Source organism: Falco rusticolus, chromosome 4, assembly GCF_015220075.1.
Source record: "Falco rusticolus isolate bFalRus1 chromosome 4, bFalRus1.pri, whole genome shotgun sequence".
NCBI classification, from domain to species: Eukaryota; Metazoa; Chordata; class Aves; order Falconiformes; family Falconidae; genus Falco; species Falco rusticolus.
Genome location: NC_051190.1, coordinates 98,107,919 through 98,127,790, shown reverse-complemented (window position 1 = coordinate 98,127,790; position 19,872 = coordinate 98,107,919). Strand labels below are relative to the sequence as shown.

Sequence of the window (19,872 nt, the reverse complement as noted above, 5' to 3'; positions counted from 1 at the left end):
CGGGTAGGATTTTTCCCCTGTTGCTGCCAAAATCTTAGCCTGCTCTCAGTACAGGCAGAGCGGGAATTAAAGTATTTTGATGCAAGATGCTCCCAAGCACACTGCACAGCAACACAACAAAAGCACCTGGAGAATCTGGTTGTGTCTTTCACTAAAATGCAAAGGCAAAAGCTCCTTAACCCCTAGAATTCAGTGAAGGTCTGTTGGGGATTTTTCCCACACTGACAGTTACTTAGCAGGCAGCTTAGAGGAAAGTGATTTCAACCCACAGTTCCACAGAACTGTGAATTAACTTTTTCTAACTTACGTCATGACAATCTCATGACAATCAGGACTAAATGATCTTGGCATGTAACACCACATGGGATAAATTCTGCTTTCACTTTCAGCTGGTGTACATCTCTTGTTGCTCTATATTTAGAAAAGCTTTAAGTTCTGTGAGACAGAAAGATGTTTTGAGGAATCTCACTGGTGTGCTTACAGGGCTGCTGACAGGTTTTCCAGGTTACTTGCTGTCTGGTTTTGTGTCTTGTTTTTCTGGGAAGTGAGTGACAGGAAGGAAGAGCTTGTCTTGAGCTCATTGTTGATGAAAGACAAAAATGCAGGGAAAAGCTTTTAGCACAAGCTTTTTCCTAAGCAATGCTGTGTCTTCAGTCTCCAGCAGCTGGTCCTGTGCCAGAATCAGCCATTCTGGCCACCTTCTAAAGTGCTGTTATTTACTGAACTTTTTGCTCATACCCTTGACTGGCTAGAACTTTTGTGAAGCATGGCTCCCACTGCTCCTCAGTAACATGCCACACCTAAATAATCAGGGGGCTCAGCAACTCCAATACTCCCTGATTTTTCCTCCTCCTAATTGTCACACCCCTGTTTGTACGGGGAGAAACCAAGGCAGAGATAATGCCACAAACTTGACCTTGCATGATGCTGAGCACTTCTACCCCCATCTCTACCTTGTCACTAGGCTTTAAGGATAAGCACAAAATGCTTACCTCACAGACCTGCAGCTTTCTTCCAAAGGAGAAATTGAAAAACAAGATTTTGTACAGTCAGTCTGTGTATGCCTTCCATTTCCAACCATTACATGATCACAAAAAACTTTTAAAGCTTACTAGTTTCAACAAAACTTGATGCAATTAAAAGTTTCAGGAATCATTTTTCTCCTGGAGCTCAGCAGAAGTCAGCACCACCACTATCTGGTCAACTTGCCACTTCTGCGTGGTCCCTAAGCAGAAAGAGCCTTTAAATTTTGGCTGAGCAACATCTGTGACAGCAGTCTGACAATTTCTGTTGACATGAAAGGGGGAAGTTAAAGCCACTAGTAAAGTTGCAGCATCACAGCTTGCCGTGGGTCTGCCACACGTGAGCAGTGACAGGCTTCCACACATCAAACTCAAGTTCTGCTGCAGATTCATCAGGTTTAAACCTACAGTGGAGATCCTCAGAAGACAAGGTGCTACTGACTCTTTAAACCCTAAAATAGCATCTTACTCAAGATCAGTGGCTGTGTACACCCCCTCCAACACAAACACGAATAGCTTTCATGCTTGAAAGCAGTACTGGAAATCCCCGCAAGAGACGAAATGCTGGGTGGATCCAGGCCTGGGACCATGGCTCATTTCAGGGCTGAGCGGCACGGAAGGTGTGCTGCTGCGCTGCAGGCTCCTGCCTGTGCTCTCTCTGCAGGGGCACACCACTGCCTGGGGGGTCAGCCGTGGTGCCTCAGCATGGTCTCCTTCACTGCAAAAACTGGACAGAAGTTACTGAGGCCAGAGCACAGCTGAGTACATTAGTGCAGAAAAGCTAACACACACACACACACACACACACACAAAACCCAAAAAAACCCCACAAGGAAATCCAGCAAGAAAACAAGAGCCAGGACGAGTGCTGAAGCAGATAGAGGGAGGCACTCACCTGTTTGCACCCAAGCTGCTCCTCAGGTAGCCGCTGCTCCAAGCAGAAGCAAGGCAGCTGCTGGGGGCTTGTGCCTTTTATACTGGAGGGAAATGGGCTTGAAGGGAGGGGAGGCGGGGTGGGGGGAGTCAAGAGGTGGGCCAGGAGGACGTCAGCAGTACTAGTGAGCAAAATTTAAATTTAAAGAAGGAGGGGTAGAGAACTGTGGCTCTATTAGAAAGCCATTGATCAGGGCAGGGAGCAGGAGCTGAGGGCGGCGTCAAGGGATAGCGGGGCCGGGGGCCGGCAGGACACCGGGCTGAGGCCCCCCGAGCCCACCAAGAGGAAAGTGGAGGGGAGGGGGCTGCTGCCATGTCCCTGTGGGTGAGGGGACACAGGCAGAACAGAGCAGCACCTCTGTGCACTGAAGAGCCACGCTCTCTGTGCTGCCTGGCTGAGATGCTCTGTCTGAGCGTGCATCTGCAGGGGAAAGCCACTCGTGGCTGGGGATGAGGTGCTGAGAAAGAGGAGACAGACAGTGGGAAGCTCTCAGGGCCAGCAAACTGGAGCAGTCAGTCCACACACCCCTTCCCAGCCCTTGTTCCCCTTGCTGTTGTCCCACCTCTGCTTTTTTGCTTGGGATCTTACTTGATGGCATCTCTTGTCCCATTAATCCCCTAACCCACGGCTGGCGTCAACCGACCCGTTCCTCAGGTTTAGGCCATACTGCAACACAGCACCCAAGTAGCTGAGGAAATCAGTTGTGGTTCAGTGCTTAAGCAGGGGCTTACCAGTTTTGTGGCACAGGAAATTTCATCTGCATGAGGCTAATATCTGGAGCAATATTGTATTTCTGCAATAGGCATCTCTTCTGGACAGCTGTTTTTAACTCTGTCTCTTGACTAATGTGTCATTGCAATCTTGCTGTTACAGACCTCGCTGCTTTAATGGCTCAGACTGTGTTTACCACGAAGGTTTGTAGCGGAGCAGCAGCTGAACTGCCAGGTGTTTCACTGCTTCGGCACCATACTGCAAAGAGGCTGAGATGTGTAGCGTTACTGGGCTGCCTGGGGACCGAGGCTCTCCTGCAGAGATTTTCACAGACACAGGGTTGTGCTCTGCTCCTGGTGAGACTGACTCCCTGAAAAACAATTTTTAAAGCTGTGCTTAGAAGAGAGGGCTCTGAGGCATGACCCAGTCCATAAGCTGAGACTGGATAAGAAATGCTGGAATTCCATTAATATAAAGTGCAAGGAAGTTCAGTAGCAAATCTAGTTTTTCTACAGAGATGTTTCCAGCTGGGAAAACTTCAAAGTACAAATGACACTATTCCACTGCAGCCACCTTCCAAAAGAAATTAGACTATTCTTTTTCCTAGGGGCAATTTGTGGGGTACTGCTAGAAGGAAGCCTGACTGAAATTTTGCCTGGCCCTGCCCCTACTCAGTGTCCAGGTATCAAATAGATGACACCACCACCACCAATGAGGGTATGGTCACTAGTTGTAGGGATTAAAATAAATTTCTCATTTATGTGTAATAGTTTGCTCTCTGGGCATGTGCATGAACACAAATGGTAAAGAAACCTGAGAAATACTCTTCCATTCCCCAATTTCCACCTAGCAACAGCTAAAAGAAGTGCCTTCCTCATCCAAGTTTTCAAGAGTTTACTCAGACTACTCAGGATTACAACTACAAAATATGAAGAGCACTTCAAGTCCATGATAGCACAAAAGGTCTTTCTACAGCTAACACAATCAATAATGTATATACATGCTTTCTTCAGCAACCTCCTTTTAGCATGTTCCCTTTGAACCTTGCAAACGCTCCCTACCTAAAAATCAATCTGTGTCCAAGAACCAGGCGGTGGCTCTGCTTCTGCTGTGCTAATTTTGCGTGCGTGCGTGGCAAGGGTATCTGCTTAGTAAGTAAAACCCTTCATGGTTTTGCATCATAGATCTTTTCCCTTACTGGTCTTCACATTGGTTTTGACCAGAAAATGTGGGTATCCTTTCTTGATCTCTAGTGGGCAATTGGTGGAGCGAGGGCTTTTTCTCTCCAGGATTATGTAGGACTCTGTCTTGTTTTCCTGTTTTGCTAAGTGATCCTATCATCTTAACACAAAAATAAAAGCCTGTTTCATCCCATTCACTCTTCCTAGACTTGCTGGCACTGCAATGGGAGCCCTTCAATAGCACAGATCATTTTCATCGATTGGCATCTACATGGAAATTACCAGGTAAGGTAAAACTGTGCAATGTGTTCCTGGTAACATGGTTTGCTTATTGGTAAATGTTGCCTGCAAAATAATATGCCATACAAAAAAAAAAAATATTAGGAGAGCCAGCGTTTAAAATGCTCTAATATGATCAGCTGCGTTTGTTCTGGCCCAAGGTCCATCTACTGCAGTATTCTGGTTTTGACGGTGCCCAGCAGAGAACATCTTTGGGAAGAGTCTAAATACAGGGCAGCACATTTTGACATTCCCCACCAGACTATTCTCCCAGGCCCTTGAGCCTTGTGGTCTAGAGGCTTCCCAAGCCAAATGTTTGTGGCAGGTAGCCCTTAATGGACTTCTTTTCTTTCACAGCTGCTTCTTGAACCCATGTAAATTCTCAGCACCCACAAAATCATGAGCCAAGAACTTCACAGCATTCTCCCCGCCACAAGAAGGATCACGACCGTGCACCTGTTCTGGGCATGCCACTTGTGAGTTTCAAGTACTTATTTTTTCATTTTTGCTTTCATTCTGCCTTCATGAAGACTAATAAACTGTGACAGTCTGTTTAGATGAGCCTCATCAGGCATTTCTCTTACCACAGTGCTACCTTACTCCATCCTCATTGACTGTAAGTTATCAATTCTCTCCACCAGACCACGACTGAACTACCAGAGTGCTATATATAGTACTCAGAAGCTTCAGAGAAATTGTCCTGACTTCTCGGGGTCTTTTCAGGCAGTTGTTATTTTATTTCATTTTGTTACCCCATTCAGAGCAGGGCATATGGTTTGGCCAAGGAAAGCAAGTCAGCTCAGGCAGCACAGAAATGTGAAAGCCACTCAGATCTGGAAGGAACTGAAAAAGACCTGCTGGGGAAAGAGGGTCGTGAAAGACTGAACCAATATCATCTAGAGCACAGCTTGGTCTGTAGTGAAGGCACAGAGGTTTGCGTGTTAAAACCTTCATCCTTTTTCTGTTTTCGAGTGAGGCTGGGCACGTGCTCTCTTCTTTGTAAGATGATCCCCCAGAAGGGCTCAGGCCTCCATCATTTCCCTGCCCCACACAAGACCCAGGACTCCTGCATGTAAAATTCTTGTGTAGGTTATGGGACCCAGAAGCATGACCGTGCCCACTGTTAGCTGGAGTGTTGCAGTGTCTCAGTGGGCTAGCTGGCTGGGGAGACACCGTGGGATGCAACCTCTTAGAAAGGCAGCAGAAACACAGCTGTGACGGGCTGTGGTAAGGACAGCGACTTCCCAAGGCTAAGGAGAGGTTGGGCTCCTGGACAGGAAATGATGAGGAGGATGAATGTCAGCAATGGTGGAATGTATCACCTGAAGGCTGGAGTGACCCAAGAGGATGAGGTCCAGGGTGCCTGCCACAGAGGAATATTCCTTGGGAAGACAGCTCCAGAGGCCAACAGTGAACTACAGGTTTGGTGCCAAACTCTACCATCTAGTCTGCCCAAAGAGCTAATCCAAAATTTCTTTTTTTCTGTACTTCTTTTGCTGGTAGGAGCCTTCCACAAACAGAAGGTGAAAACCACCAAAGCAAAGACATTTGATGCAGCTGGGTGGAGAAAGATACGCTTTTTTTTTCCCCAATCACCACTTTCATTGTTTCACGTACCAGTATGCAAATACTTTGCAAATGCCATGAACTACTGCCTGATCCATGAATCTATGAATCTGCCCAGCCTTCTATGCCAGCGTAGAGCATGACTTCTGAGTGTGAAATATTAAAACGTTGCTGGTCTGATTTTGCTTAGCCTTGAATGAGAAGGAGGGAGAACAATGACACTTGCGCTGGCTGGAGCTGAAAATTCTTATCTGACATTAACTTGGAAGAACTTGATGATTGATAAGAGGCCTGGTTGCACTAATTGAGTTTGGAGGATTCATGAAAAGTTATATTCAAATCTGTTCAGAAAACCATGTCAATTCAAGCAACTAGATGAGACTGTTAATCATGTATAGCTTTACACTGAAGCCATTCTCTACTAACATTCAGGTTCAGAGAAAAGCCAGGACTGGCTTTATTTTGAAGCTGTATTTTTGTTTGAGAAAGAGGCCCATCTAGTGGTTAAAACAGAAACTATCGTCTTGCTTTCAATCATTGAACAAGGAATTAACCCCCCACACGTTTCAAATGAAAACGTGTATTTTGGTATCTGTCCCATGTAATGAGACTAAACCAAACTGCATATAACCCAGATTCTGATAAGTTAGACTGGATATACAGGTATATACCATGAGCACAATTCCCAATTTGCCCAGTTCTCCCAGATAGCACGTGTTTACCGGAACAACTTGTTAGCAGCTGGGCAGCTCAAGCATAGGCTACAGCTCAGGACATAAGCCAGTCTCCCCAAGCCCTCCTCAGCACACTATGGAGGCTTTGCACCAGCGTTAGAGCTCAGATGGAAAAACACAAGTCAGGCTTGGCATGGTTACAGCCACCTTCAAAACTATTCTGCTGACAGTAAAGATAGAGGGATGTTTTCTTCTGACACTTTTGCTATTCTTCCTCCCTGCTAGAAAGCCACCGTACAGCCTTCTGCACACAGGTTTGGGAGGTGCAGCTTGCAAACGGAGCTGGGTAGCGTAGGAGGAGCAGGGAAGATTAAAGTTCAAGAAAAAAAAAATCAAGGATGGAAGTACTTTTGCCTATCTCAAGCATCCAGTGCTTTGATGCTATTTTCAGGAGGCCACCGTTAGGCCAGCAGAGTCATGCTTCTGGCACTGGAGTGGAGCAGAATTTGGATATAAAGTAGTTGCATTGGTGGAATACAGGACAGAAGTTAGTGCCGCTACATGCCATTTCCACATTTCATGTACAATCACTTTGTCAGGCATCTTAAACTGCTCTTTGAACACTGCGTGCTTCAAGCAGTAATTGTCTGGGTTTCCAGGCTGTTGCAGAGGACAGGTCAGCATGCCAGTTTGTTCTTTTCTGGTATGGCAGACTGCAGGGACAGGTATGGGGGATCTGCCTACAGGAGCAATCCTTAATTAAATTAAATTTTGACTTTGTAAAAGCTCCTAAGGAATAAAACTTTCAATATTAGGGTGCTGCACATGAAAATAATAGTAGTATATATTAGAACTATGTCTGTAGGAAATGAAAAAAAATGATCCAGTTATAACAGAGGACATTGAAAACAGCTGAAGGTAATGGCAGCCTCACATGTACACACATGCAAAGACAGACATTGTACAGAGTCCTAAATTAAAGCAGAGCTTTAGTCCCTACCATGTGGGTGACTTGTTTTTTTCCTGATGTGATGCTTTCTCATGGCATTCCCAGACTGTATTTCCAACACAGCAATTCTCTGGAAGAACAAAGTTTCTCCCACTGGTCTGGGTTACTTGTTGATCCTAAAGGGCAGCCGAAGTACTTCTGAGAATATCCAGTGAAGGTGCAGTTCTGCACTAGGGCGACAATTTTTACAAAAGTGTACTTCATGGCTTTAGTATATCATATTTTTCATCTGCATGCCAGTGAGTCCCTGGTTTTAGTGCCTGCAGTTTATCCAGTCATAAATAACCTCTAATGATTCACATACAGCTTGGCAGATGAACAGGAATACAGTAAAAGTCAAGCAAGGGGATTGCTATTCAAAACCAGGTCTTGCAGCTATTACATATCGTGAAGCCATGACCAAGATAATTAGAGATGATGCTCTTCTTTTCTGCCGCAATAGTTGCCAGGTTATACACTAGTCATGGAAAGGCAAGAGTCTCATTCCCATCCATTGCTTAAACTCTGATGTCTGACAGATATTAGCAGGTGAGATTAACTCCAGCCTGAGCCCTAGGATGATTAGCCGTAATCTGAAATTTAACAGCCTAAGTGACAACGCCTTTTGTTTCCACTTAGGTTTTAAAACTATTTTAATTGTTTCTACCTTTTTTGTTTGCTGTGGTGCCATGTCTGCTTGGCCCACCTTTCTGCAGTCTGGTGTGGCTGGAAGCCCCCATAACCAGGACTTCCGCAGATCTATTGTCATGAGTGGCCGCTCAGGAGACATGGGAAGGACTCAGTCAGGACAAAGCACCTCAGGACAGCTGTCAAGGGGCAAAAGCAGAAGCAGCACATCTCCAGCAGGATGCTACCTGTCTCTGCCCACTGTGACCAAAGTTTGGTGCAAGGCTCTGGCACAGACCATGTTTGTGTCAGAACTAAGTGACGGACATGACACGGAGACCTGCAGCTCCCTCTGAGGATGACAGAAGAGGGAGAGATTTTTGCATTGACGCAGCCTCACAGAGACCCCATGCCAATGCATGTGGCCATTGCAGCAGGCTGCCAAAGGAACAGTAAGTGTGCTGTCCGCTGCCTTTATTTTAATTGCTGCCCAGCGCATGCCAAGCTGTGCAGTTAGGGTTTGTTTCCATTCCCTCTGCAGTTGTCAAAGTTTGCACTTAAGAACTGCTCACTGTGGGTTTTTTTAAGGATTACAAAGTCACATCTTCTTGGCTTATAAAGAAGCCTTGTTGTTTCTCATTTGTCTATAAACTGTACAACAAATCCCACAAATACCCAATGAGCCCATAGGCCTGGGTTAATCCTGCAGTGAGAAGTACGAAACTATTTTAAAGGCATGAGGATTCAAAGTAAGCAAAAGAACAACCACAGTGAGCAGCCTAAACCTGCAGGCTTGGACTTGGGTTTTGCATCTGAAGGCCCACCGTCCTCTCATCACGGCCAGGGCTGTCCCCAGCTTCTGTTCTCTTTGGTTGTCCCAGCACAACTGTTGCAGGATTGTGCAAGTGGAGTAGATAGGAAGTTTTAACCTTTACTTTTTAACTCAAATCAGTTTGCTCATCTGGCTCACTACAGTGCCCCACAGTGGTACTGGCCCAGCCAAGGTAACAAGAACCAGTGGCTGGGGGAAAAACAGGATGACAGACCTGCATGGCTGCTGGGGAAGTTTCATGGGATGATGATGGGAGAGCAAAAGAGACAATAAAATTTTGTACAGAGATGCAGAATTTTCAAAAATGCATCAGGGCCAAAAATTCCCCACATTAGTAGTAATGTAAGTTCTCTGAGAGAACTGCTGGAGACATACCAGGAACATGTCCCTGAGGGTGGGTGTCCTGAGCTTGTACAACCTGCCCAGAAGGTCTCTGAGCATCTAGCTCAGCATCCTTAATCCATGGACATTGTTCAAATTCTGGCAAGCCTGTGACCGAGACAGGCCCTTTGGGCTCTGTAATGAGCATCTCCCCATTCCGCCATTACTGTCCAGCAGTGCATTTTGCAGCTGCTTGGGAAGGAGTTAAGACAACCCTCTCCACGGCCCATATTGCACCGTAAGGCTTTATCAGGGATGGTAGCAAAGGGTGAGCAGAAGTTTTGTACCATGGCAAGTGGCCTTGCTTGCCCCAAGGTAAAAAAGAGAAGCTTCCTTGCAAAGTGCCAGGACCAGAAACTTTCTTAATGTATGCTGATATTCATAATACTGCAGTGCTGATCCAGGCCTTGGATAACAGGAAAGAAATATCCCTGTGATTTAAGAGGACTGAAGGTTAGCACAAAAGCCAAAAAAAAGAAAAAACAAACAAAAAGGGAAGAAATAAAAAAAAAAAAAGGAGAAACAGGTTCTGGCAGTCGTGCCAATGCAACCAAGTTATTGTACATCTGCAAAGCCATTTGTCACCTCCTGAGGCCCGGCAGGCTCCGCAATGCCAGCAGGCCCTGCCAAAGGCACGCCTTTCCCCCTGCAGCCCCCGCACCCCCGTCCCCCCACGCCGGGAGGCCAGCGGTGCCAGGCGGGCAGCGGCAGGCAGGGGAGCCCCGCGGGGGCAGTACCCAGCCGAAGGGGCACGGGCGGTCTGGAGGCGCGTCACCCAGCGAGGCAGGCCGGGGGGAAGGTCCCCATACGTTTGAGTGGGTAAGGGGACAGGGGAAGCACTCCCCCCATTCCCTACCAGCTTGGAAAGTCAGCCCAGCGGCCGGCAGGAGCTAGCTCGGAGACACGGAGGGAGCTGATGAACGGCACCGCCAGCACGGAGGGGACCCTCACTGGGGGTCACCCCGCCAGGGCCCGCGCCGTCCCTGCGGGCAGGCAGCGTGGGGAACCAGGGGCTTCAACCCCGCGCCGGCGCTCCGCTCGGGGGGCGAGCAGGCGATCCCCTGGGGCCGGCGGGGCTGTAGGGCAGCCCTGACCCGCCGCCCGGGCCGGGCTCCCCGCGCTGCGGGCCGCGAGGGGGCGCACCCCTTTCCGTGGGGCGCGGCGGGGCGGCCGTCACGTGCCTGGCGCGGCGCGGGCCAGCCGCCATTTTCTGAGGGGAAGCGGCGGCCGCTGCCGTTAGCGGTGTGTGGGGCGGTGTGCCGCGGGGAGGGGCGGCGGGCTCGCACCCCGGTCTGTTCGCGTTTGCGCTTTCTCCTCCTTTTACTCCTTTCTCTCTCTCTCGCCGCCCCTCCCTCGGCTTTTGTCATCCCTCCCCTCGCTCCCTCCCCTCCCGCCCCGCTCCCTCCCCGCCGGCACTGCGGAGCCGGAGACGTGACCCGAGCGGAGCCAGCCGCGGCCTTTTCCCCGCTGCTCCAGCCTCTCGCCGCAGAATCGCATGTCATCTATCCAGAACCTCCAATCCTTCGGTAAGAGCCGCCGCCACCCCGCCACCCCATCGTACCGCAGGGGAGCCCCGCGGTCACCCCCTCGGCACACCCAGCCCGGGGCTGCGGCTGCGGCTGCCTCCGCCGGCCCGGCCCCGGCCCCGGCCCGCCGCCTGTGCTGCCGCCCCGGCCCCCGGTGTTGCCCTGCTCCCGCTCTCCCGAGAGCCCGGGGCTTGTGCGCGCCGGTGCCCCCGGCCCCCGCCGTGACACTGGAGCCGCCGCTGGGCGGGGGTTGCCGTCCCCGGCGCTGCCCCGTTACTCCGCAGCGGCAGCTCCGGCTGCTCGTCCTTGTCCTGCCGGGGCGGGCGCCGGGCGTGCGGCGGGCAGGCACCGGGCGGGAGGCTCAGCGCTCCCTCCGCGGCCGTAGGAGGTGCTGCCGTGTACCGTGCTCGGGCGGCCCGTACTGCGCTGTTTGCCCGCATGTCTGGTAGCACCCCAAATTGGGCTTTTCTGTCAGCTCCGCAGTCCCAAAGTTATAATCTTCATGTTATATGGCCTCTATAGGGAGGCCAGAGTTCATATTCTCTGCTAAGGAAGGGAATAATTTCCATGCTTCCAACTGCTTGTTGATTTGCTGCCTCATCGTACACGTACCGATGTCCCAAAACCTGATCCATGCCCTGCAAAGAGTGGTGTTTGTGTAGCTTGAGCTATACAGATGGTAGGGCGTTTTTCTTGTAGTAGCAAGGAAGTTTACTGTGCTGGGCCGTGGTTCTCCTCCACCTTCCTTATCTATAGGCAACAGAAGTGAGCAAGTTCACACTATGTAATAATGTTGCCAGGCTTTTGGTCTCAGTTTTGTCATTGATCTCTTGCATACACAAGCAATACGAGAAGGTTGCGTTAATCACGGTTCTGGAGTTGACCCTGTGCTTAGGAAGGTGCTGCCGAAAGGATTTATTTTTTTTAAAGTGCTTCGATGTTAACAGCTACAGCGCTGTCTTATCTCCCACCTAGAATCCTAAACTCTGCCAAGTGATCTTCATGCCCAAGACCCCTTTTTGTTTGACTTTTTCTTTGACTGGAATTTTCTTTTTTTCCTTTTTTTTTTTTTGTTTTTTGTTTGCCCCACAAACTGTGGTGCACAGTGAAATTCAGCATACCTTAACAAATGTCTTAGAAATTAAGCCAGTCAGGCTTCGCAGAGCTGTTACTTTTTTCCCTGTGGTGCTTGCATTGTCATCCTGCTTTCAATGGCTTTAATGCTCTTGTCATTCTTGTTTCTGCAAGGGTCAGTCTGTCTGTAGCTAGACTACTTCTGTTCCTATTTCTGCTGAAGTTTTACTCTTTTGGGACATTTTTTTTTTTGAGTGAATGACAAAACTTGATCAGTGTTTTTACGTTCAAGTTTTGGATGGAAGTTTGGGAAATTGTAGCTTGCGTGGCTGTTGAACCTACACCTACAATTTCTAAAGATCAGACTCTTCAATATGATTCTGACCAGTATCAAAAAATTACTTGTGATTTGTCTTAAAAAAATACTTGAAGTAGTTCATGCTTCAAGATTTATTTGGAGCTACTGATTAGGAAACTTGCAGGGCTATGAAATTTCATGATAGAGTGAGTGTTAAATATCTTTTTGTGGGCAACTGAGAATAAGAAGTATAACCCTGAAACCTTTCTTCCTAAATGCATTCTTGTTTCACCTGTGCTAGTCTCATTTTAAACTTGGAAGGATTTGAAAACTGACCTTTTTGTAGTCAAAGCCTAAATGAATGTTGTCACAGTTCTTGCCTAAAACTACTGACTGGCAGAAGGGTGCTGGTTTACAAGACCCTCTGACATCTGTTGGTGTCTGTTGCCATGTTTTGTTTACATTCGTAGCCAAAAATTACATCCATGCCTTAATATGCTGCTAGTGTGGTAGTTGTCACAGAGTACATGACTTCTCTTTTGGACCTGTAAAGTTGCACAAGAACTTTTTGTATTTGCATGTACTTAGCAGTTGATCTGATAACAGGTACAACTTCCATATTTCACTTATTATGCACGTGGCTGTCTAAAACTTAGGTGCACTTGATGTTCTCTTGCAACATCCTGTTTTCAGGTGCAGAGCTTCAGGATTTACAGTTTGCAAGGAGCAGTGAGCTAAATTGATACTGTAGCTGAAAATTGTTTATATCCAGAAAGGCCTTGAAGATGGATGCATGACAGTTGAGAGTGCTATGCTGAGTTAGGTTGGTGAGCCTTAATACAACTGTTGAAAAAAGTACTCGTGATTTTAACAGCATGCTTTTAAACAGGGAGAAAACAGCAAGATTGTCCCCTGAATCTCTTTGTGAAGTGAGAAACTTCACTGTTAGTTTTTGAGGTTGAGTGTTTTCGTTGTGGGAATTACATGAATCTTTTTCCTCCTGCAGACCCCTTTGCTGATGCAACAAAGGGTGACGATTTACTCCCGGCGGGGACTGAGGATTATATTCACATAAGGATCCAGCAACGAAACGGAAGAAAGACACTAACAACTGTCCAGGGAATTGCAGATGATTATGACAAGAAGAAACTTGTGAAAGCTTTCAAAAAGGTGAAGTTGCTGATTTGACAATGATAAAGGACTATGATAGCTTTTAATACTAAGTAACAGAATGTTTGTTTTATTTCATTCTTTCCAGTGTGCATCACTTTAATATTCAGATTGATCCCTTTCCCTGTTTTTCTCAAAACTTCTATCAGTGTCTAGTGACACTTGATTTTTAAAAGTTAAATGTTTCTTTCCTATAAAGAAGTAAATAAAATATGTTCTTAATGTTTCAAGAAAATTTCAAAGATACCTGGCTTTGTTGATATGAAGAATAAAATCAGTTTAAAGTAGAACTTCTTTTGCATTCCTGCTTCTGTCATAGCTGGGTTGCTGTTGAAAATAGGTCTTGTTTCTCCAGGATGAAAGTACTTATTTTAAAATAGCATGGAGTTGAAAGGCTGTGTCATGACTTTTTTTCCCCATTCTTGTAATGCATGTTGGCCAGTTCCTTCTGCACAACAGTTAATCCTGTCCTTGCCTGGATTTACTATCAGCAGCCTAGTTTGTGTCTATGCGTATCAGCAGATAGATTCTATTTGCTCTCAAAACCAGTGTAAAATAGATCTAGCCTTTGCCTTGCTTGTCATCAGAATTTAGTAAGCAGCTTCTGTGACAAAATTCTGCTGAAAAGACTTACTAAGCGAAATCATAATGTACATCAGATGTCCTAACAGTATGAATGTTTCTCTCTAGAAATTTGCTTGTAATGGTACTGTGATTGAACATCCTGAATACGGTGAAGTTATCCAGCTTCAGGGTGACCAGAGGAAGAACATTTGCCAATTCCTCTTGGAGGTGAGGGACTGCAGATAAATATCTAAACCTCTCTGGAAGCATTAGAGTGACAGGTGGCACTGATGTTAATTAACAAGCTAAAGATGTCCACTATAGTTCCTTTGTATTTTCAGCCAAAAAGTAAAATGACACTTGCAGAATGAGAGCAAACCCTCCAGTAAGAATGAAAGCACTGCAGAATGCATTTACCCTGCTTCAACATACCACTTGTTCTCTGGCAGTACAGCTTGAGTTCTTCATTTGTGAAATCAAGCCTTTGATGCGAACCATAATGTTGAGACTGAAAACACTATAAAGGAAAGAGGCTTACCGATGCAAATCATGATGCAGAGATGTTACACTAGGACTACAGAATAAGTCAGATGTTTGATAAGATTTTCTTTTTTGTGTAGTCAGTTGTTCTGCCTGGCTCAGAAACATTCCCAGAAAACTGCTTTACTGACTATATACTTCAGTTTCTTTTAATCAAAGTATGTAAGATTGTGGTAACTTGATATCACTGTAATATCCTTAGCATGTAAGCTTTACTGAAATACGTTGCTTTTCTCCCTTAGATTGGCATTGTCAAGGAAGAACAACTGAAAGTTCATGGTTTCTAAAATACCTGTACTCCGATGAAGAACCCTGAAGTATTTGGCCTTACCTAGCCTGGCTCTTCTGTGAAAAATGAATCTTTGCAGTGAATGGACTTCCCTGTTACCTAAACACTTCAAATTTGTTTCAGATTTGCATGACTGTGTGAAACATGGGCTGTGTAGACTAGAAACACATAAGAAAACTTCAGTAAGGTGGTAATGAAGACACTTGTGAACTTTACCACATTTCCAATGGAAATGTTTTAGCGATGATTGTTCAGTTTAGTACTCTCCACCTGACTTAAATGTGTGGGTTGTATTAAAATAGTGTGTGGTGTTGCTTAAAAATAAAAGTTTATTCATATATTTTCTGGGATATCTGAAATGCTTTAGCTTAAGTTTTAAACTAGCACAGCAGCCTTACTAAAGAATGGCTAAACTGTTTTGTGGCAAGTGTAGCTCACTGATGGTTGAATAAATTGGAAAATCTGTGTGATGAAGTATTAGCCAGTTAAATCAGTATTCTAGCATGATGTGATCCTGTAGCTGTAAGACTAGAGCTTTAAAGTCTTTTGTGTAGGTGTATCTTAGTAGCAGCACGATAAGACATAAATTGTTTGCTGAGTAAGCAACTGGATCTTCTCTAAAATCTACTGCAGTGACTATGATGTACTAGCGTTAACCATAGTAGGCTAAAATAAGCTGAACTCCTTAAGGCTGCTATTCCTGAGAACATGCTAAACATCTAGGTCTTACGTAGGACTCCCAAAACATTTGAAGGAGGTGCATGGGATTTTGTATCTCTTCTGTTACTGAGTAAAGGGGAAACACATTGAGTTGGCTTCTGCCATGACTGTACGTTTAATGTGGGCAAGCAGAATGCTTTAATTAGCAGCTAGTATTACTTGCAGAAGTAACGAAGGGAACAGGCTCTGCACTAAACTTTTTTTGTCTTAGTGTGAGAAGTTTTGCTGTGTTTAACAGTTAATATGGAGGGGTTTGTAGTGGGGTTGGGGTGTTGCTACAGAAAGCTGATTTAGTCTCCTTTTCTAGCAGGCAGTTCATTCTGTGTTATCTAAAGTTATGATAGGTTCAACCATGCTTTTCATGTAGTTTTAGTTAGCTTTAGGCATTTGTTATTCTGCTTTTAAGACATGTCTCTTTACAGAATGAAATTATTTTGTGAGCAGGTCTTACCTTCCTTGTGAGATAGACATGGAAATTGTCTCTGAAACAATTCAAAACATGCTGAGCTGGGAAACCATAACAGTAGTGGGAAATGTTAACACTTCCTGTAATACCATGTGTTCTCTGGAAAGGAAGAAAGAGACATTTCTTTACTGCTAAGATTTATCAATAAAACTTACTCAGAAAAAAAATTGATGACTACCTAAGTAAACATCAAGAATAGCCAAAACTATATTATTTAATATCACCTGTGCCTGTGCTTTGTTTCCTGTTCAGAGTTGCCTTTCTAAACAGAAATGCTCAATTTCAACTCATTTGAAGTTGTTTTTAGATTTCTGAATTCAGATCTGAACCTTTATGGCACTAGCAACAATTAGAGGAACGTTATAAAGCATACATATGGCACTTCCTTTCTCTGTCTGGTCTAGGCAATTGCACCTGTAAGTATCCAGTGTCCAGTCTCTCAGTCTCCACAAATTTTGCCTGGTGTTGCAGATTTTAACAGTTCCAGAGAAAAAGATGTTCCAGAAGATTGTATACCGTTAAGGTGTAGTGTGTTCAAGAGGAGGCGGAGGCAATGCCTGTTGCAAAACTCGAAATACCAGCACATGGAATGAAAATCTAAAGCGTAAGTCTTATGCAAGTCTTACACTTTAGCAGAATAAAATCATTGTACTGCAAATTTTTTACCTGGTCCTTATTCATAGATGCTAAAGTAATTAATCCTTTGGGGTTACATAGCACTTAGTGATTTTCATTTTATCAAATGCCAGGGAAAAAATGACATTCTCATTTAAAGCTTGTTCTGCTGCCCAAGCGGAAGAGCAAGCAGTATCTTCTCCTATTTTACTGGTATTATGTGAGTACTTCTAGTAGGTTTTGAATTGGAGATTAACAAAGGATTAGCAAGTCTCATGTGTTACTGAGTCAGTCTTCATTTCAGATGGCATTCCATTAACTTTCACTGCCTAAGCTTGAGTCATTTCTCCATAGTTATTCTGTTTGGAATAAATGAGAAAAAACTTTGATTTCTTCCTCATTTAAAAGTCCTTGCCGGTAGGAGGAACCTTGCAGTTGGTAAGTGGATTGGTTCTTACGCTCTAGTGGAGCTGCTTGTGTTTTGCCCTTTGAAGGTCAAAATTAAAAGGAGAGGGAATAAGAAGTAACACATTTGAAGTTTAAATAGATGAGATTTGTTGTAGCAACAAACAATTTAATCTTCCTAGAAGAAAAGCAGAAATTTTCATCCTTGAAGTGTTTTAAACTAGAACAGCGTCTCTTGTTAACATGCCCAAGCCTCTTCATGTTCTGGAGGAAAGGCTTCAACAATTTCATGTTTTATCATCTTACGCTAAAACTTCTTTGTCAAAGCTCTGCCTATGTGGCATATATATCCATGTTCAAGAATGATGAGAAATATGGAAGACCATGGGAAAGAACTGTTTAAATTACTGCCGTGAGAACCTGTTTTCAGAGGGGAAAGCAGGTTTCACTCTTTCCATCTATTCCAAAACAGGGTAAAAAATGTAAAGGATGTGGCGCATAATTGTCAAGGCAGTAAAAGGGAACTAATAATAGGAAACACTTTTAAAACCCACTAGTAGGACTTGAGACAGGGCAAGCTCAGACTGCAAAGAGTGGTGCTTGTTTTTGTTGGAATATTGTGAAATCTGTGTCCTTGAGATCTCCAAATTGTTTGCCGCCTTGGTGATATCTAGGCTTAACCACAAGCTGCAGTTGGATGTAGGAACTGCTGTTTGAAATTTGCTGTGCATAGTTACATTGGGCTGTTGTAGGTGACTCTTTTAGCTGATACACAGGAATAAGGTGTTGGTTAAATAAATTCATTGAATTGTGTGTTCAGAGCCTCCATCTACATAATGAAATTGCGAACAATGAAACCATCACTTCCCAAGTGGTGGTAGCAGTCCTTATTTGTAGAAGATGAGATTTAGTAATTTAAGCGTGTAGACTGCCTACTTCCTCCTTTTGGGTGAATTATCAGGCCCTTTACTTCACCTGTGGTGTACTAAATCTGACCGTGTGTTTCAGAGATGAGTGTGAAGAGCACAACTATGGGCAGATGAGCAATAATCCTCTCAAGTGAAAGAACCTTTGAAAAGAATAGTGCCTAGATTGTGTGTGTGTGCTGTTCATTGGCTCAGTGGCTTTGTTTAAACCTTACATCCTGCACTACGTTCTTGCACAGCCTAAATGAAAAGCATGTTGTTCTGGAGAGGGAGGAGGGAATCCCACAAAAAACCACCTGAGGAAATAAGTTTATATCTTGCCTGTTTTCATTAACTTAGATTCTCCTGGACTGCAAGATCTGTGTAACATTGTAATTTCTGGGTTTGTATCTTTAAAAATCCTAATTAAACTTCCTTGAGGGTTTGGCATTTAAGGTTATAAACATATCTGAAGCCATTATAAAACTTTTTTTGAGGAGTTATTGAAGTGTTAAGTTTTAAATATTTGGAAGAAAAAAATTAAGCGGAGCTCTGCATTTTGCCCTATACTGCTGTCCTGCTTATAATCAGTTTGTAGTTGTCCTGAAGATGCATATACAGGTATTTACGGACCTGTCAGTAAGCAGATACCCTGCTGTAGTGCAATAGCCTGTTTGTAGTTTGTGTAAGATCTTACCCGCTGTGCTGCACTGTTACAGGCTGTACTACTCTTGATTTTACAGTATAGGCAAGGTGTACCTTGAGTTGTGGTCAGCAGTTATCTTTTCCTTAATCTTCCTGGAAGGCTGTAGTGTACAGGATCCATATGTTACACCCTTCTTTGAAGTGGCTCAGTAGTTCCTCTTACTGTGTGGAAGTACGTACAGGACTGGTATTTAGCCAGTTAAAGAACGGGGGAGGCCAGCATTTTTATAATTACTTTGGGATGCAGTAGGGGCTGCTGTCACTTTTGGTGTGTTCAGTGTTGATTAGTGTCACTGAGTGTCCCTCTAATTAGTGTGCTACTGCCACTAGGGAAATAGAAGTGGTCTTAAAGGGTCATGTGTATTTAGGTACTAAGAATCTGCCTTCCTCCTAAGACTCTTCCTACATTTATATTCAGTTTAGTTGGGAACGTGTCCCCCATGGATAGAACATGAGGTTTATTTTCTAGTTGCCAGATCAAAAAATCTTGAGATGAATAAGGGAAAAAAAAATAGTTGTTTTATGTTTGCTGTACAGATGCTTCATGCCTACTGTTTCCAGTTTACATTTTAAAAAAATAAATCTCAAAAGAGGATTTGTACTCGGCATGCCTTTTTAATGTTTGCTACATGCCTGTGATTGATCTCTATGAACAAGTCTTAACCTGTATTGGAGTATTGCTGGAGAGTTGAGGCGACAAAGTCTTTTGAAATAAAATGTACCAGTGTTGTTTTATGTATGCTTTTCTAAGAAATGGAATTCTGTGCTCTTTTTAAGGAGGATTATTTTTTCTTTTTTTTTTTTTTTTTTTTGGTGGAAGGTAGAAGTAGTGTAATTTAAGTGATGTATGTGATCTTCTTGTAATCAGTTTGATTTCTTCAAGAAATGTTGCATTTCCTCTTCTAAATTTCTACCATAATCTGTACTGACCAACTTAAAAAATATTGTGACTTGTACTGGGGTATCACAGCTCTAAAAGAAGATGATTGTATTGGCATGAGATCCAAAATTTTGGGTAGAAGAGGATCTTTTAACTTCTTGAATAAGCAAAATTCACAGTGTTTTAAGATGAAGCCAGTAACATGCTCAAGTCTGGTCTCAGCCATTTTAGAATGTCTTGCATCTGTGAAGTGTGGCAGCACATTTCTGAAATTCATTTGGGGTCTGATTAAAAGCACTTGTGTATATAATAAATGCTTTTTTCCATTTTAAGCCTTCTTTGCTATGAATGTGCAGCAAAAAACCCCCATGATCCAGGCTCAGTTCTCCAAGTTACAAGTAGATGAATTCAGATGTGGTTGCAAGTAGAATGGTCATGTTCCTCGAAGACAGGATTTAGCTGTCAGCTGTCTTCCTAGTTCCTCTCACAATTGGACAGGGAAGCTGCTGTTCCTGCAGTA

The 19,872-nt window shown here is 44.5% G+C and overlaps 1 protein-coding gene and 1 long non-coding RNA gene across 2 annotated transcripts; one reads left to right on the top strand and one right to left on the bottom strand.

Moving 5' to 3' along the window:
- Positions 1-2,690: 2,690 nt before the first annotated feature.
- Positions 2,691-10,284, bottom strand: LOC119146362. The gene is made up of 3 exons (XR_005103714.1): positions 10,052-10,284; positions 7,368-7,541; positions 2,691-3,037 (listed from the first exon to the last, which is right to left on the bottom strand). It is a non-coding gene; the product is annotated as an uncharacterized LOC119146362 (long non-coding RNA).
- Positions 10,285-10,409: 125 nt separating this feature from the next.
- On the top strand, positions 10,410-19,684 carry EIF1B (eukaryotic translation initiation factor 1B). The gene is made up of 4 exons (XM_037383864.1): positions 10,410-10,721; positions 13,100-13,263; positions 13,954-14,055; positions 14,610-19,684. Exons 1-4 carry the CDS (start codon positions 10,691-10,693, stop codon positions 14,652-14,654), a joined length of 342 nt encoding a protein of 113 aa, XP_037239761.1. The 5' UTR covers positions 10,410-10,690; the 3' UTR covers positions 14,655-19,684.
- The last annotated feature ends 188 nt before the right edge of the window (positions 19,685-19,872 follow it).

What these genes read in the sequence shown, in the direction of transcription:
- EIF1B (XM_037383864.1), top strand. Translation starts at nt 10,691, where the DNA reads ATGTCATCTATCCAGAACCTCCAATCCTTCG. An exon ending in CCAGAACCTCCAATCCTTCG is followed by an intron (nt 10,722 to 13,099) that starts GTAAGAGCCGCC and finishes TTCCTCCTGCAG; the next exon opens with ACCCCTTTGCTGATGCAACA. An exon ending in TTTGCCAATTCCTCTTGGAG is followed by an intron (nt 14,056 to 14,609) that starts GTGAGGGACTGC and finishes TTTCTCCCTTAG; the next exon opens with ATTGGCATTGTCAAGGAAGA.